General features: G+C 31.3%; 3 protein-coding genes across 6 annotated transcripts; all 3 read left to right on the top strand.

Annotated features, from left to right (window-relative positions):
- Positions 1–3,920: 3,920 nt before the first annotated feature.
- Positions 3,921–6,270, top strand: LOC148235053 (acyl-coenzyme A diphosphatase NUDT19-like). Of its 2 annotated transcripts, XM_088185824.1 has the most exons (6): positions 3,921–3,960; positions 4,020–4,275; positions 4,335–4,473; positions 4,533–4,733; positions 4,798–5,011; positions 5,935–6,270. In XM_088185824.1, exons 2-6 carry the CDS (start codon positions 4,067–4,069, stop codon positions 6,150–6,152), a joined length of 981 nt encoding a protein of 326 aa, XP_088041950.1. In that variant the 5' UTR covers positions 3,921–3,960; positions 4,020–4,066; the 3' UTR covers positions 6,153–6,270. The 2 variants fall into 2 exon arrangements, with proteins under 2 accessions (XP_088041950.1, XP_088041949.1); XM_088185823.1 differs by having other exon boundaries at positions 3,921–4,275.
- Positions 6,271–6,575: 305 nt separating this feature from the next.
- Positions 6,576–8,098, top strand: LOC148235054 (acyl-coenzyme A diphosphatase NUDT19-like). The gene is made up of 4 exons (XM_088185508.1): positions 6,576–7,021; positions 7,085–7,436; positions 7,498–7,705; positions 7,764–8,098. The coding sequence occupies exons 1-4, from the start codon at positions 6,723–6,725 to the stop codon at positions 7,991–7,993; spliced, it is 1,089 nt and encodes a 362-aa protein (XP_088041634.1). The 5' UTR covers positions 6,576–6,722; the 3' UTR covers positions 7,994–8,098.
- Positions 8,099–10,903: 2,805 nt separating this feature from the next.
- Incenp (Inner centromere protein) lies at positions 10,904–17,864 on the top strand. Of its 3 annotated transcripts, none has more exons than XM_088185525.1 (16): positions 10,904–11,157; positions 11,226–11,337; positions 12,650–12,916; positions 12,986–13,075; positions 13,149–13,279; positions 13,349–13,463; positions 13,525–13,618; positions 15,233–15,594; positions 15,665–15,897; positions 15,966–16,085; positions 16,232–16,398; positions 16,466–16,535; positions 16,600–16,685; positions 16,897–17,015; positions 17,082–17,216; positions 17,304–17,864. In XM_088185525.1, the coding sequence occupies exons 1-16, from the start codon at positions 10,996–10,998 to the stop codon at positions 17,492–17,494; spliced, it is 2,454 nt and encodes an 817-aa protein (XP_088041651.1). In that variant the 5' UTR covers positions 10,904–10,995; the 3' UTR covers positions 17,495–17,864. The 3 variants fall into 3 exon arrangements, with proteins under 3 accessions (XP_088041651.1, XP_088041653.1, XP_088041654.1); XM_088185527.1 differs by having other exon boundaries at positions 17,112–17,216; XM_088185528.1 differs by having other exon boundaries at positions 10,934–11,157; positions 12,743–12,916.
- Positions 17,865–17,886: the final 22 nt, after the last annotated feature.

Here is a 17,886-nt window from a genome sequence, read left to right on the forward strand (position 1 = left end):
TTTGTCATTTAAATGCTTCTCTATTAAGAAAACGATCTCTATTTGAAGCTCCCAAGAAAGCATGCATATTTTCAAACATCTGGCACTGACCTATCCTTTCTAATGCAGTGGTATACAAAAAATTCAGTGGTTATAAAACATTTCAAAATATTTATAAATATTTAGTTCTCAACATAAAAAGGCAATTCAGCAATTTTCACTAAAAAGATTTTTTGTTTTACCATTTTTTTTTATTTGCGAAATAATTCTTGAGGCGAAACACAAGTTGCAACAAAGTTGTAGCATATAACTATTTATATAATAACCAATTAAACATATTTGATCATTTGATTTCTGCGATAAAAGTATGATGCTGCGACTAAAATAAGCAACCTTCAATAAATTCACCACAGTGCAAATAAAAGCTTGTGCAAAAAATATTTTTTATACACGTGCATAGAAACAAAAAATATATTAGTGTTTATGCTACTGTCGCATATTGTACAATTTAATTACATCGTGACGATAAATTGTGATCACAACATGCTTGTGATACTACTACTGACGTCATAAAAACTATTAAATTGTACAACTAATGACAGATCATATTGCAAAAGACTGGCGGCTAAATAACTGTTTTTGTTTGTCTAATTTTGAAATAAGGTTTTTTTATAACAAATAAGTAATTGCTTAATATTCTCTGGTTCAATTGATTCTGATTTGTTCTTCCTTTCGATAACATAAAAATGGACATGTCTAATATAGCTTTTAAATATCACATACATTATTTTATGTATGCAGAACAAGCATGAAGGTAACGTGCTTATGGTGTTGATACAACATTTCCACTGATTAATGTATTTATCTAATCATGTTAATATGCTAATAACGATGCGTAACTTTAAAACCATACTATGCTTACCAAATCTGACTAATTTGAATAATACGTTAATCACCAAAAGCTGTTTAAGCATTGTTTTCACATACGCACATGCGTGTAATATAACACATATGTACATATATCCTAATGGCAATATTCAATTAATCGTTACGAAACCTGAGCGTTATTGCTTGAAAGCGTAACGATGTTATTCAATAATTAATTATTATTCACATCGTGCAAATATTATTAATTATTTATCGCGATTATTATTATACATTAATTGGCGTGCTTGTTGGATCGGCCTAATTTGATTTATTTATTTTACAGTTCCAATTAAGATAATAAAAACAAGATTCATAAATCACTCGTGGGCGGATCTCATGACACTTTTGATAACGGTGATTGATTCGAGCTGAGGTTTTCAATGTTGTAGTATTTATGGAGTGCGGCGTGTGTGGGGTGCCCTTTGAAATCTTATCTGGATACGTTTTCAATTAAACGCTAACCCTTAGCGCTGGAATTAAATTAGGTGTCGACTCATGATTGGATATCTTCCACTCGGGGGTAAAGAGCACGTCAAAATTTCACGGGAAAAACATCATATTTATCGCTCCATTAGATATTCCCCTGGAAAAGTTTATCAATGTCGAAAGTTTGCAAGAAGATAGGCGCACTGTGAAGAATACGAAATTGATAAGTATGATGGAAATTTCGCGCAGAAAAATGATACGATGCTATAATTGGCCCACTGCCTATATAATCTATATATTATACATATAGGTTCCCTCAAAGAAGAGTGATCCAAAAAAAGGAGAAATATTTTTAATGCTACATAAAAAATAAAATATAATTCCATGGCATTTTCAACACAAAAATCGAAACCCTAGAATAGATATCAAACATATCCGATGTATATTATTTATAAATTATATTGTAGGAGTGGCTTTATATGTTGTAAGCATTTAATTACATGAATTTTATCAAAATTATACTAAACAAAAATATGACTTTTATTTGCATCGGGTTCATCAATGAGATCGCCATTCAATTTACTAACTTTATTAGCAAAGCAAATTTCAAAACAATTTAATTCTCGCTAAATGATATACAAAAGCAGTTTTGAAACAGTAAATACAAAATAGTACGCTATTAAGTCATAAATATCGGCAGGTCAATTGCTCTTTTTGTTATACCGACAAGTCATAGAAATATCACAGTGGAGGAATAAGTCGATTCTGATCCTTTTTATTTATATACCTATATCAACTCCAGCACGATTCGCTTTTAAATCAGATAAATACAAGTGCCATTGTATTTTTTTCTCGGAATGCAATTTCAATAGCGTTCAAAACCTAAACAGGCGCAATCGGTTTAAAAAACCATAACAAGTTGTATCATATGCCAACGTTTACATCAAGGCTAGTAATTGGTCGTTAATGGAAAAGTGGGCGTTCCCTAAAATCTCCTTCAGGAGGAGTTATGGATAGAAATACGAGTATGCAAACAACCAACGATAACTTTCCCGGACAATTCCATTTGGTCATTTAAACACTTGAAACATCCACTCTAGATTTCAAGACATTAGAACTTCAAAGAGCCCTCCAGCTTGGACACAGAGAAGAGGAGGCTAATCCAACTTCACAGTTAAAGATCGCAAAAGCCACCGCCTCTTTCTTTTCATCCCTTAATCCAACTCAACGTCCGGAATCCAGAATTAGACTCACTTTGGAGACAACTAGATTTTTCAGAAGTTATTCCTTAATATTTATCTATTTGTAGTAGTACTACTTGTGGATTTAATTACATTTGAGATTCGAAATTATTCATTTAAAGAGTATTTTATTTCAGTAATGAGGGTAGAGGTGAAATATCACTCAGTCGTGCTTTGCACACTAACAAAAATTCTCATGAATAGAACAAAAGACCATTTGTAAGAAATACTAATGTTTTTCAAGTGACAATTTACGACTTATACTATTAATATATCGTACTGATTTAACACTTGTTTTAAAAAGATATTAAAAAGTGAATAGGAAAATCTTTGTCGAATGAGATGATCCCCAGTTGATAATCGCAATAACGGTGGTTGAACCATAAACAAGAAGGATTAGAAGAAAATGCCCTATACACTAATCTTCCCATCTCCTAAAAATATAAAAATAAATTCTTATAAAAAGCAAATTTAAACCTACGAGATAAAAGCCTCTGCAGGCTGTGATTATTTTCACCTTTAGAGCAGACATTAATTAAATGGTTTATAAAATTATTTTATACAGATTTAGGGAGAAAAAATATTTAAATTCGCATTGCTTAAAATGTTTGTAAGATAATAGAGATAACTATTTCAAGCATTTATCGCAAATCGTACTATTTATTAAAATAAAATTTCTAAAGGTTGCAAATTTCTTACTTTATGTCAAATCGAGTTAAAAATATATATTTATGGCTTTCGTGAAAACCCTAAGTTACTGTGATACATTAATTTGCCTTTGGTTTTTCTGTCTTAAACTAACACTTTAGGAAAGTGCTAATGATTAATGTCTGAAAAACTGTCTTCGAATCCCATATAAACCATAGTATTTTCCATTTTTATCGTATTTGGGAGATTGGTGTGTATTAGTAATTATTATTATTATTTCGATAGATCATCACAGATAAGGTTTTTTAATATTTTTCTAATCTCACATGCGAATATTGTGGTGAATAATTAAAATAAAATCGAGCTCATTAATGCATAATGCAAGCTGTAATAATAGTTAATAATTAATAAAATACATTATGATTTTAGTCTAGAATCGCACTGAGCTGACGTCTGTCATGTTACAAGAATTCCCCATAAAAATAATAATAAAAATAGAGGTTGCCTACCTATGTCAACAAATAGTATATTAGGAAAGTTTCTTTACTGCTGCTTAACAATTGAAAATGTTTTACTTTAATTTAATACAATTTTGGAAGCGCTGCGTTTAATTTTATCATAAATTGTAAATATTTATAATATGATTATAGCTTTTTCTTCTATAAATCATTTTTATTTATAGTCAATTGGCTCTTCAGTTTCTATCGCGTTATCGTCGTAGTAACTTTGCGTATCATAAGTAAGGCATGCATAAAATTCCTAAATTATGGAGAGAATCAGCTAGCATTATTGCTTTAGCTAAAAATGGAACGCATCAAATAAAAAATAATACCAGCAATTACAAGATGCTCTTGCAGAAGAGAAGTGATAAATCAGGCTTTTTACCAAACACGATCGTTTTTCCTGGTGGTACGGTTGAAGTGGACGATTCGAGCAAAGATTGGTATGATCATTTCAAATATTTTGGAATCGGCAATGAAAATTTTTTGGAATTTCAATCGAAAGACATGCTAATGCCACCGATACTTCAAGGAGAACAACATCCATTGAATAAGTAAATTTTATTTAGATATAATCACCATTGCATAAATATATAATATAATTTGCTCTTAGACACGTATCTCTAAGAATCACTGCAATCAGAGAAGCTTTTGAAGAACTAGGTGTATTGATATGCAGACAGCAGTTAGATAAGAAAAATAACTATGCTCAATATCTCACTGATTTCGATATTAAATATTGGCAAAAAAAGGTATTTCATTTTTAATTTTAATCTATCTTACTCTTAGTTTATACAACAATAATATTCAGGTACATAAAGATCCTCTTGAATTTTTATCATTGTGCCAACATTTGAAATGTTTTCCTGATATCTGGTCTTTGTATCTGTGGTGCAATTGGTTGACACCAATTGGTTATGAAACAGCAAGATTTGATACTCTGTTCTTCTTAACTGCATTTGAAACAACACCACCAGTTTTCGCAGAAGAATCTGAAGTCTCTAAAGTGTGGGTTAGTATATATCAATATATTTATATGTAGATCATATAGTATTAAAATATTTTTCATATCTCAGTGGGGATCACCAGAAGACGTTATAGAGAGCTACGAGAATAAAAATTTAATGTTACCACCACCACAATGGTATGAAATTTCTAAATTAATTCATCAAAAGGAAGTGGATACGTTGCTAAATTTCTCTGCAGCTAGAAGTCCTTTAGGATGCGAACAAATATATCCAATTCTGTTATATCCTAAGAAAGGAAATGGATGGTTGGCAATATTTCCTGGTAAGAATAATATTAAATAATTGAGTACCTTATGACGAAAACATATTAACTGACATTTTTATTAAAAAATAGTATTAATATTCACTGAATTAACTTTTGCATATTTCTTTAAATGAACATTCGCATTATATTGGACTAGATATTCAATTACATGTTAACTGCATTTTTCCATGAGAGTTAAATATTTTGCTTTTTATACAAATATGAACAAATGTAGCTCATTATTACAGATTTTCTAAACCTAATATGTATGCCCTAACTTCAATTAATGATAACGATGTTCATCCGTGAGATCAGAAAAATCTATATAAACCTTATCTGTGATAATCTATCCGATCTCCTAGATAAAATAAAAATTAAAAAATACTATTGGATACAAATCCATGTCTTTCAGGTTTTGTCATCGACTTATAGCACTCATCTATTATGCTTATATAAGTCAACAATAATGTGCTAAACTATTGTATAATACATAGTAATCATGTTATTGCTATAAGTTTATATTATAATTTGGATATGTGGCTTGTGTTTATTTTCATTATCGAATATAGCATTATGAAAAATCTGGGAAGAAATTTTGTTAGAAATAATTCATTTTATCGAAAAAATATGATAAGAATATTTAAAGCCTTTTATATAGATATCATTAACTATTTTTCTATTTAAAATAATAAGTTGTGATTTATATATTAGCTCGGGTGAAGTCGCTGGTACACATTGGGGATCTAATTATGCCATACAAAACTACATAAACGGTTTCCCCTTCACATAACAAAGTACAAATGGCGTGCAAAATTAACTACCGCTTTAAATCGGATAAAAAACGTTTTTTAAATGTCTCAAAACTATATTTGTTAGTAAACATGTTTTTGCCCTGGTGTCATATTTATAATAATAAATAATATATTAAATATACTTTGTAGGGGATGAACTATATCCAGAAAAACCAGATTTTGAAAAACAGACTATCGTTCATCTCGAAGATAAAACAATTGACGAACTTCAACAATCTGCAAAGTTCACACACAGGATGGAATTATATGATTTGTACAATATAAATGTAAAGCTTAAGAATTTTACCCCATTTAAATCACAACTATCACCGTTGCACGGTAAAATTCCATTTTTAAACAAAGTTTAATTTTACAATTAAGGTATTTGCATTTAACTAGTAAATAATTATATTTGTCATTTATGATATTGATCACATCTGAAGATATGATTTATTATATTCAGGCCATGCCATTTGTACTTTTTTATTTTTGAATTTTTTATACCCCTTCCCCCCTTTCTCTGTTCTCTATCATAAGATAGAGAATGACACGATTTCGCTAAGCTCCCTCTTTCCTTAAACCTGTGAAATCATTTATCGAAGCCGCCTCATGAAATTATCTTTTCAAGAAGAATTAAATTTTAAATGAGCAAAAATATACATATATTGTTCATAATATGTAATTAAATAAATTTGATACTCACAGATAATTTTAAACACTATATATGTATATTATGTAATTACAGAATTATGTTTGTTGTGGCCAAAGAGATGGTCAATTTTCATGCTGTTATGATAAAACAGATGTTTAACTGTCAAATATAACGTTAATCAACATACCGCGATAAAACCATAACGTGATTACATTATTACTCCGATAACCTTCGCGAATTGTAACAAACGTAATTAAAACTAGATTCATATAAAATAAATAAAATCATGAAACACTGGAGAAATTCAGCCAGTGTTATAATATTAGCCAAAAATTCACTGACACAAGGCTGCAGTCAGATTAAGAATGACATTAACATATTCCTTCAAAAGAGAAGCAGTAAATCTAGAGCTTTTCCCGATACATTGGTCTTCCCGGGAGGCGTTATATCTAAATATGACGCAACAAAACTGTGGATAGATCACTTTAAAACATTTGGATTTGAACAAGAACACTTTATGCAATTTCAAAAGCCAAATTCAGATTTACATCCCATAACGCTCGACGGAGATAGTTCAATTAATAAGTATAAATATTACTATTATATATACATATATATCCGATAATTATGTGTAACTTTGTTCATCAGACATATATCATTGAGAATCACTGCTATCAGAGAAACGTTTGAAGAATCGGGGATATTGATTTGTAAGAGCCGTAGCGACTCTAAAACGGACGATTTGCCATGGAGTTCTTTTATTGCCGAATTTGATATACCGTTTTGGCAGAAAAAGGTCCATAAAGATCCAAGGGCTTTTCTAAACTTATGCCAAACGTTAGATTGTTATCCCAACATTTGGTCGTTGCATCTTTGGAGTAATTGGTTGACACCATTGAAAGTTCTACAAACGCCCAGATTTAACACTGTATTCTTTATAACAGCCTTTAAAAATGAACCACTCATACATATTGAAGAAAATGAAGTCACCAGTTTTATCGTTAGTATTAGAAATATATATGAATCTTAGTATTTCTTAATAAAAAATTATAAAATTACAGTGGTCAAATTGTAAAGATGTACTCACTTCGTTTGAAGACGAAAAGGTAACTTTAGCATTCCCGCAATGGTTTGAATTATCAAAGTTAAAGCATCAAACTGATCTAGAGCGATTGATTGACTTTGCTTCGAAAAGAAGTCCTTTTGGTTGTGAATTATATTGTCCGTCACTTCAACCTGCTACAGACGGAGTAGCAGTACTACTGCCAGGTATATATAATCTATATATTTTTTAAATATATTTTATCAATATAATTTTTTATTATAGGCGATGAATTCTATCCAAAAGAACCAGATTATATTAAGGGTAATGAAATATTCAGCGGTGATAAAACATTAGAGGAATTACGTAACGAGCCTAAAGTTTTACACCGTTGCGAATACCAAGATGGAAACACTAACTATTATTCGAGGAACTTTACAACACCTTTACACCATATTTCTTTGAATAATGGAAATATACCTATTGTTCCAAAAAATATTAAGAGCTCTTTATAAATATATCATTTTGTTTTATTATTTTGATAATATCCATACAAATATTATATGATATTGTTATCATATTACTCAAAGGTGAATAGGAATAAATTATTGTTGATTATTTATTTGTATTTTATTATGAATATTAATATTAGCTTTTACAGTTCTTCCCTATATAATTTTATTATTATCCAAATAACTAAGCACAGAGCTATTACATGCCTAAGGTATATTTTTGTGACCGTAGCCGTTGAGGTAATACGAAATCGAAAAATAATTTTAATGATAATTTAATTTTTAAGCAGAAAAATTCATTATCCTAATATAAAGTAAATTGGATGTTATTTATCAAATATTTAATCGTTTAAACAAACATCAATAGATGTATCTTACTGTATGTCCTATTCTTTACTTTGCTTGAAAAACAACGAGATTTTAGTATTATTACTTATTAAATTTTGAACTGGTATATAATATTAAGAATGTCTACAAATTGTTAGTAAACAGAAGAAGAGTGCGAATTTTTCGACGTCTTCCTGCTGCACTTACCGCCACATTAATAAATTAATAAGTCTCAACGGCTGCAGGCTGCGATAACAATACTTGGCATCGTCTTTATAACGACGAAGTGTATGAGTTGAGTCAGAAGCCTGACATCGTCAAGAATATTCAGGTGGGCCAAATATCTGTCCCACAAGAATGACTCGAAACCTGCGAATCCATTAGCACAGTTCTTCCCAAACTTTTTAATTAAGCAAAAATTTCTTAAAAATCCTGGGACACGAGACAGCAAAATAGCCGAGAATTCCTGGGAATAAACACCCGGGCTATCTTGACACAGAATTTCTAGTTACACGTGGAAGATAAACTAAAAACGCCAAAAAGATAATCAAATATATTCTACTATTACTAGTCATTTTAAGATTTATAGTAATTCAAACAAGAAAAATACTTAGAAATTAGTAAATACTTAGCTGCAGTACTATTCATTACAAGTTTACAAATTATGTCATGATGCTATAAGTTGTCGAGAGGCACCGTCGACCGTTAATTCTCCGTCAAGTTCCGCCAAGGAATATGCTGCCCTCCACCGCCATCACGTCAGTGTTACCAGAAGAGTGCCGCCTAGTTTTGATCATAATAAATACATAAATAGGCCCCAACAGTTACACGTTGGAATATAATAATAAGAAAAATCAACGGACATGGCGCCACTGGTCGTAGTCTTCACGTCGAGATCCGCCAAAGTAATGTGTCAGTGTTACCAGATTACCGCCTAGCTTTCACCGGTAACCAGACAACTAAACACAAAGACAATTGCACATAGTGACAAATGAACACAAACCGCTATGAATAAAATAAATTTTAAAGCATTCATTTGGATCATTCAACGATCATGAGGTCCTTTATCCTTTCATATCTTAAGTTTTTTTATTATATCATGATAAATTGCTAAACTCATTTATTTATGTGACCAAATAATTTAAATCAGGGGTAGCAAACTTGCGGGCCACTTTGGAAATACATCATAACTCCGCGGGCCATATATAAAGTTATATATTTTCATAATAGATTTAGATACATTATAGACATTTTTTGTAGTGAAAAATTGTCTATAGTGTATTGGCGATTATAAAATAAATATATTTTGTAAAAGTGTGATGAATCTCGCGAGCCGGAAAAATGTTCAAGGCGGGCCACATGCGGCACGCGGGCCGCGGGTTGGCCACCCCAGATTTAAATGTTTGAGACAATGACAAAATAAGCAGTAATGAAGCACAATATTACCCAAAAAGTAATAAAATATACAAACCTATTACACGCCACCTTCATTATTTTCATTATTAAAAAAATAATATGCAAAAAATTAAAGGGTTTCGAAATAGTTCATAGTTATGTTCTATATTTCGTGTAAAATGGGCACGGTCTTATATTTGTTTTGGATAGATTTGGGTCTGAACAGCAAAAATTAAAAATATAAGGTAAATTGATAAAGTAACCACTAGGTAAAAAAAGTTGTATTATAAAAATCTATAGTATAAGAACTGTAATTTAACGAGACAATAAAATAGTGTATTAAGCTAAGTTAAAATCTTTACGTAATTTTCATGATAAAATATAATATTATGTTGGTCATTTGGTGACACTAATTTTAGACTTAATCGTTCTTAGCGTTGGAACTTTTGTGTAACTGTCATATAACCATTTTCGTCATAATAAAATAAATAAATAAATAAGCCCTCACACACATTTTAATGTTTGATATATGTAATTTTAACGTAATAGTTTTCACTTTTGTAGGAGGCCTACACCTATTTATATTTATTTTCATTAAGTCCCAAACAAAACAACTCGCAACGGCTGATCCTCGCATCGTCCATATAAACATGTAAACAACTTTAATCGTCAATAAAAACACTACTGCAGCGGCTCAATCTATATCTAATTGCCACCCGTGACCATCACGTCGCTAAACTTTTATTTCTAAAATACATTGTTTTTAATAATAAATGAATTGCTTAATTTATTGCATTTTTTTATTATTAGATGATTAGGTTAAAAAATAAAGATAAAATTACTTCTGTCGCTGCGCTCCTGGGAAAGTTGTCTTCTGATTTTAATTCTCCTGAATCATTAATGCCTACTAAGTAATAGTAAAAAATATTTTTTAACGAAATTAAATTTTTTGCTGCAAATTAATTTTTGTCTGAAACGCTGAGTGGCCCATTACCGGTTTGGTCCTTATATATCAATTTAATAATTTAAAAAATACAATTATAGTTTTTTATCGTAAGACATTTTGTATGTATATTTTATGATATCCTGAAAATTTAATTTACAATTAGATGTGTATATAATATAAATGACGTATTTGGAAAAAAAATATGTTTTAATTGAAATCGTAACGGCCATGTTTGAAAGTATTTTATAGTATGGCAATCTTTGACAACGGCAAACCGTTGCAGTGCGGCAATACCGCGTCACCAGCGGCGGTTTGAGATTTGAAAAGAGCTGCCGAGATGCGTCAACGAGCCAACAGCCGCACGAGCCGAAAAGTGCCCGCGGAGGACGCGATGGCACCCCCCGACATAACGCCGGCGCTGCCCATCGAAGAGGCGCTAGCCTCCAAGCTCCTCGCCAACGGAGAGAAGGAAAGCGGGGAGATCTGCCAGTTTATGCAGGTACAACTTCACATCCCCGCCGGTTGTTCCACTCAATGTGACCCAACTGTTCTTTTAAATCCTTCCAGAATGAGCTCCAAGAGCTATACAACATCAAGAGCAAACTTCTGGACCTGGCGTTCTCCTCCGTCATTGAATCCACCAAGAGAAAGTTGAACAGCATCTACGAGGAGGGCGACGGTAATTGATTCACTCTTTAAATAATATGTAATCTTTTAAAAATGAAAAATATCCCTCAGTGCGTAAGTGGTGATGCTTCTTATTGCTTAACCTCAACGAGGCCAGGTTAGAAAGATATGTATGTGTGTCAGCTATGGGTACTCATTCTAAAGAATCGCAGAAGTATGATTTGAATTGGCTACTTCTTATTGAAATTTCGAATTCAAATTTTGTATTACTTTGCAATTTGCGCGAATTCACAAAACAAACGTGCTTAAAATTAACGGGTAGAAGAGCTAGTGACACATTAGTGCCGTGATTCATGATAGACCCTGCATATCTTTTTACTGGTCCCGGAAAAGAATCAGCCAACAACTATGTAAATAATTTTGATTGATACAATTATTTGACCAATATTTTGTTGAGCGTTTTACACTATAATATTATAATTAGGCAACTGATATTGACAGGTATATATGTATATATTTTTTAATTTAAAAATTAATGTGTATATACATACGTAATATTATTTGTATATAATGTAGCACAGTGGTGTCAAACTCATACACTAAATGGGTCGCTAAATTCATTTTAACCCTTACGAGTCAGAATTTTACTAATAACAACTTAGCAGCCAGCTCGGTATTAATTTCATATCGACCAAAATTAAAAATCATTTATATAATGTAATTGAATATCGTAGTAAGTCTTAAATACGTATTAATTTACAGATTTACATACGTTCATTTTTGGAATTTTATAATATTATATTTCACAAATTATTCATCAGAAAGTTTTAATATTGCATTTTGTCAAGAATGAACATTTTAAATTGTGGAATAATGTAAGTTATGATGTTGTAACGTTGTTCCACTGTATGACAGCAAGTGCCTATGGATCATTTATAACGTTTGTCGAAAACTTATTTACCAATACATCATTTTAAAATTAAATATAATAGTTTTAATCAAAAAATTTAAAAACGATAAAAAAATTTTAAGGAACAAACAATTATTAATTAAAATCGTTTCATTTTTTTTAAATTAAATAATTTTTCATTTGCCAGTAGATATTTTGCCAACTCTAGTTTTTTTTTATATTTTAAAGAAGTTGGTTGAAATCGCAGAATCACTCATATAACACATTGTTCAATCAAAATCTCAATTCTTACAACGTTATTTGCATCACATATTCAATTCTAGGCGAATATTTTTTTAATTACATTTTAATATTTTAAAGTTCTTTCTGTCACCGCTGGTTGACTATACACTAATATCTTGGGGTGACAACATCTTTACAAAATATTTATGAAATAAAATATGTTTATATTTAGAAAACATGCCTAAAAAGAAGCAATCTCTCGAAAATGCTGTGGCCGGTATCGAAATATCAGAAAAAGAACAAAGGCAAGAACCGTCATCGCAAGAAAACATGCCTAAAAAGAAGCAATCTCTCGAAAATGCTGTGGCCGGTATCGAAATATCAGAAAAAGAACAAAGACAAGAACCGTCATCGCAAGAAATCATCCTAATCGAGCCGTTGAAACAGATTGATAATATAATCATGCCTCCACCGTCACTTCCAGTGAAAACCAAAAGTAGTAAGTAAAAGTGCTTTAATAAAATTATTTAAAAAATCATCAATCACTTAATATTATTTTCATTTCAAGAAAAAGCTGCAAATAATACTATCAAAGATGTTGAAACCACTGTTATTCGTAAGTCAAGACGTACTAGAACTATCGCTCAAACGGTTGAAGGTATTATAATATTTAAATTTATTTTGAAACTTTTAAGCGAATGGTTGTAATCTGTCATATTTTATTATTGAAGTCGACACAACGATGACTAGAATTACCAGAAGTAGCGTCAGAATTAACTCGAGCAAGATCGTTGAGAGCGAAGATAAGCAAGACGAGACTATCAAGACTACCACTAAAAAGACCAGAGGAAAAAATAAAAATGTATTATATACTGTGTTTATTTATATCTAAAATATATGCATGATTTTTAATCTGATTGATTTGTTACAGACAAAGGCATCTGAGGTTACAATTAAACGAGAAAAATCCGACGATGCAACCAAAACTGACGAAGAAATTGTAAAAGAAGATACAATCACGAATGTTGATACAAATACAGCTGAAGGTTAGTGTGTTTTTATTATTTCTCTTACAACACAAACTAATTATCATTTATTTTTTGGCAGTTAAAGTTTCTACCACTGATAAAGATTCTACTCTTGTTGTCGACACAAAGGAAGGAATTCTGATTAATGACATTGAAATGGTGGAGATAGATGGGTAAGTTTAGTTAACATAAAACTGTCTCTCACCAAATTCAATATTTCTGTCACAGGATTGTAATAGGGTTAAATATCTATGGTTGTCTTACTCTTATGCATGAAAGAACGTAAAAATGAAAGAGAAATACAAAATTGTTATACATAAGTAATAACACCTGACATTTGAAAAATTCATAGTCTGATTTTATTCGTTGCTAGTATATAAATATGTATATACAATTTTTATGTGTTATATAATTGATGAAATATAGTTTATTAATTGACCAGTTAAAATATATGTATTAAGGAAAATATACATACATGTCTTTATATTTGATAATTATTATTCAGGTTAAAAACTTTTATAAAGTTTGGAGCTTCAGCATTCAAACGAACAAGGTTCTATGTATGTATATTTGCTTTGTTTTCTTCGATCCAATCAGTGAAGGAGCTGACCCTTGTAAAAATATTTGGATAAGTATTAGTGTGAATATATCCATAAGAAGTAATACCAACAAGTTTTCCATCATGAACCATTGGACTACCAGAATCACCCTGGAATTAAATAAAAATTATATTTATCTGGTACAAATGCAGTCATATACTTATATATCCATAAAATTACATAGCAGATTTCTCCTATATTGGTGACAGTGCATATATGAGAATCTAATACTCTCATACCGATCGATTCGTCTTTTTTAAGTCTTTGTAAGATCTGAGTCTTTGTTTCAATGAATTGAAGTTCATTTGGAATGGTGTTTGACTGTTAACAATTAAAGGTTTTTAGGAGCGTTTCGCAATAGATGTATAATTTTAATGTTCAGTTACTCACTTTGTTTCCCCATCCGCTGAGGACAACTGGAACATCGTTACCGATTTTTTCATAATCAATCTCGATTGGTTGAATATGGTCATTAAATTCAATGTCTGTCCAAGAGTATTAGACCGATGTCGTTCTCGAAGGTCTTATTGTCAAACATACAATGAATCCTGAACTCGATCGCTTGGTACTTGTCTCCACCACTGTTCAGTTTATTGGTTCCAACATAGATTACTATGTTGGATGGTTTCTGCCTTAATTTTTAAAATTGAGTACTTCGATTGCCAGATTTATTGGATAGCTTTCGAGTAGATCTTACCTTTCAAGACAATGGGCAGCTGTCAATATGGTACGTTTATTGATGATTGATCCTCCAGCGTAGTGGAAGTTGTTAATTGACCTAAGTGATGCTTGATAAGGAAACTGTGCTTCTTCAGCTGGCATTCCTCCCACGACTCTCCAGTTGATGTCCGTAGGCATAGTCGATCGTATAAATTTCTCGATGGTGCAAAATTAAAAATATGAATCACCTTGCGCCAGGATAACAAATTATCGTATTGGCTTTACAGATAGACTGGCAAATAGATTCACATTATTTTTATATATCAGTGATCAGATAAATAATATATTATCTAGGTTTACATTTTGCGATAAATATGTAGGTGTTTAAATTTATTATATAATAAATATTATATCAAGTGATTTAATATATTAATTTTAATTGTTTTGGTTCAAATAAGTTTTTTATTGATATCAAATAATAGAAAACACATAATTTGCTATTAAAAATGTATAATAATTTTATTCTAGGCACATAACAATAAATGATTCACAAAATACGATCGTTGAAGAGCCACTGAACGAAATTGAGAAAAAAAAGAATGATAAAATGACTGTCGTGTTTGACAACAGTATGCTTAATTTGGAAAACAGCGGTAACACTTCAACGCCTGATAAAGGGGACAAAGAAATGGAGGTGGACGAGATTGTGGCGGTGGAAACGAATATGAGTAAAAAATCTGAAGAGAAAATGGCTTTGGACGCCACGGTCGTTTTGGAAAAATCTCCAACCGACAGTGTAAACAAAGTTGAATTGCCGAAAGTCGTTTTTGACGAAACGGTCGTTATCTCATCCGGTAAAGTAGATCAAGAACAAAACGGCGACGGTGAAGGTAAATTAGATTATTTTATGTGATACTATTCTAATAAGCATGAATGATACAGTGTTAACAATATTTTTAGATGATTCAGTATTAGTAGAGGATTTGAGTGAAGTCGAAGAAACCCCACCGAAGATCGTCTTGCCGAAAATAATAAATAAAGAAACTATTAAAATGTTCGAGAGTCCGGTGAAAAGCCGCGTGAAACATTTTGAAAAATTAGCTGAAATAGCAAACGCTAAATCGGCACAGGCCGCAACCCAAAACGAACGTAAAAATACAAGATCTCAAAACGTCGTTAAAAAATCCTCTAAAGTGAGTAATCGTTGGTTGAAAGATATATTTTTGTAATCATTGCTAATATACATAATTAATCTTGTCAGGATGATTCAAAAGTATCGGCAGAAAGTGAAAAGCCTGTGTCTAAAATAAACGTTAAAAGCACACCTAACAATTTGAGAAAAAATGCTATCAAATGCAACCTCCCGTTGCCTAGTAAACAGGTATGTATCTTTTTTTATTTGATAAAAGAGTCACTAGTGGCACGTTTATATTCCTCTAGCCATTAGCAAACAGTCAGCTGACAATTGTGTGGGGTTGCTTAACGGTACTTAATAATAATAATAAATATTATAATTTTAATGCTCAGATTGGAAGCGCAATTAAATACGGTTCGACTACAAGCCTCAATAAGCTTCTTTCACCAAAGCCAGTTTCTTCCAGTCAAGCTGTAGCTCAGGCAGGGGCAGCTAAGCTAGAACGCGAAGCCGCTATCAAGCGGGAAGCTTACAATAAAAAAATGGAAGAACTGAAAAAGTAATGAGATCAAACTTATTTCTGTAAAAATTGGTATATTTATAAAAAAAATCGCATATTATTATAGGAGGCGAGAAGAAGACGCACGAAATTTGGATTTGAAGACTAAAGAATATGCTCGATTGCAATCTGAAAAGGTAATATAAGAATTATTTATTTAAATTAAATAGCTTATGCCAAATTTGCTTTTTTTTTATCTAGACGAAGGCAGCACAAGAGCGGCGTATGAAAGAGGAAGAACAAAAGAAACAGAAAGAAATTCGTCGCCAAGAAGAAATTGCGGAAAAGTAAGCAGTACTGCATTATTTTACGTCATAGAAGTCTTGCTTCTGTTCCTTTTTTTAAATGAGTTCATCAGTGACAATGTATGGCCCTAACACATTGCAAATACAAAGTTGCTGCCATTTACATATTTACGATTCTTATATTTAAACTTTCCGACTATTCCTCGTAGATATTATCAACTGTAAATATTCCTGAATAAATATATTTTTTTAGAGCTCTCAAAAAGGCCGCCAAAGAAAATGAAAAGATTCAGAAAGCCAAGAAAATAGATCAAGTTGCAAATAAGACATATGAACTAAATTCCACAACAGTTCTGAACTCTCACGGCAGAGGTATTTAAAAAAATTATCTAATTTAACATAACGTTTATGTAGTTTAATTGCTATTTTATGTATCAGTTTCCAATTTCATAACTCAACCGAACAAAGCCTTCGACGAAATGATGAAATGCGACGAAGACTTGGAGGAAAACAACGCTTCGGACAAGGAGAGAAAGAAAGAAATAGAGTTACGCAAACCTCAATGGGCTAAAAGTAAGCTATATGCGATTATTAGCAGTTACTGCATAAAAGTCGTGCCACTAAAATTTGAAAGTTTGTGTAATAATTGTTAAATTTCAGAAGCGCAGCTCGATCCAGTACTGCGCTACCATAAGTACATAAAGATTCATGTCAGAGACATGCTCTACTCGACAGCGGTATTCTCACCCAATCTGGCTGAGATATTCCCCTATATTGAACGTTCCAAATTGAAGCGAACATCGAGCGCAGTGTGGAAGACTCCACCGAGGTGTTCGATGATGCCGCGATAAAAAAAATCGTTGTTGACATGTCAACCAGATCAGTGAATGTTAGCAATCGTCTATCGGAAACGTTTGACAGTGATTTATTAAGTTGATGTTGTCAAGAGTAAAGTTTTTAAAAGCATCTGTATATATATATAGTTTTGATATAGTTCAATGCGTTAGATTTAATGTTAGTTATATTTTATATAAATTGCTACATAATTGCTACAATAGAAATATGAATGTATATTTCATTTTATTTTACCTTTTTGCAATGTTTATAGCGATTTAGTGGATCATTAATCATTATTATTATTATTATATGTGTACTTTTTATAATGTATTGATCTTTGATACAATACACAATTTTAGGATCGTTAATAAACAATTTATTTATTACTTATTTTATAAACTTTATC

The sequence above is a fragment of the Plectrocnemia conspersa genome, unplaced genomic scaffold (assembly GCF_051122295.1).
Source record: "Plectrocnemia conspersa isolate PC_06_02 unplaced genomic scaffold, ASM5112229v1 ptg000005l, whole genome shotgun sequence".
Classification (NCBI taxonomy): domain Eukaryota; kingdom Metazoa; phylum Arthropoda; class Insecta; order Trichoptera; family Polycentropodidae; genus Plectrocnemia; species Plectrocnemia conspersa.

Coding starts and splice junctions, on each gene's coding strand:
- LOC148235053 (XM_088185823.1), top strand. CDS start 3,968: ATGCATAAAATTCCTAAATTATGGAGAGAATCAGCTAGCATTATTGCT. Junction 4,734..4,797: donor CTGAAGTCTCTAAAGTGTGG/GTTAGTATATAT, acceptor TTCATATCTCAG/TGGGGATCACCAGAAGACGT. Junction 5,012..5,934: donor ATGGTTGGCAATATTTCCTG/GTAAGAATAATA, acceptor TATACTTTGTAG/GGGATGAACTATATCCAGAA.
- LOC148235054 (XM_088185508.1), top strand. CDS start 6,723: ATGAAACACTGGAGAAATTCAGCCAGTGTTATAATATTAGCCAAAAAT. Junction 7,022..7,084: donor GGAGATAGTTCAATTAATAA/GTATAAATATTA, acceptor TTTGTTCATCAG/ACATATATCATTGAGAATCA. Junction 7,706..7,763: donor AGTAGCAGTACTACTGCCAG/GTATATATAATC, acceptor TTTTTATTATAG/GCGATGAATTCTATCCAAAA.
- Incenp (XM_088185525.1), top strand. CDS start 10,996: ATGCGTCAACGAGCCAACAGCCGCACGAGCCGAAAAGTGCCCGCGGAG. Junction 12,917..12,985: donor TCCAGTGAAAACCAAAAGTA/GTAAGTAAAAGT, acceptor TTTCATTTCAAG/AAAAAGCTGCAAATAATACT. Junction 13,076..13,148: donor TATCGCTCAAACGGTTGAAG/GTATTATAATAT, acceptor TTATTATTGAAG/TCGACACAACGATGACTAGA.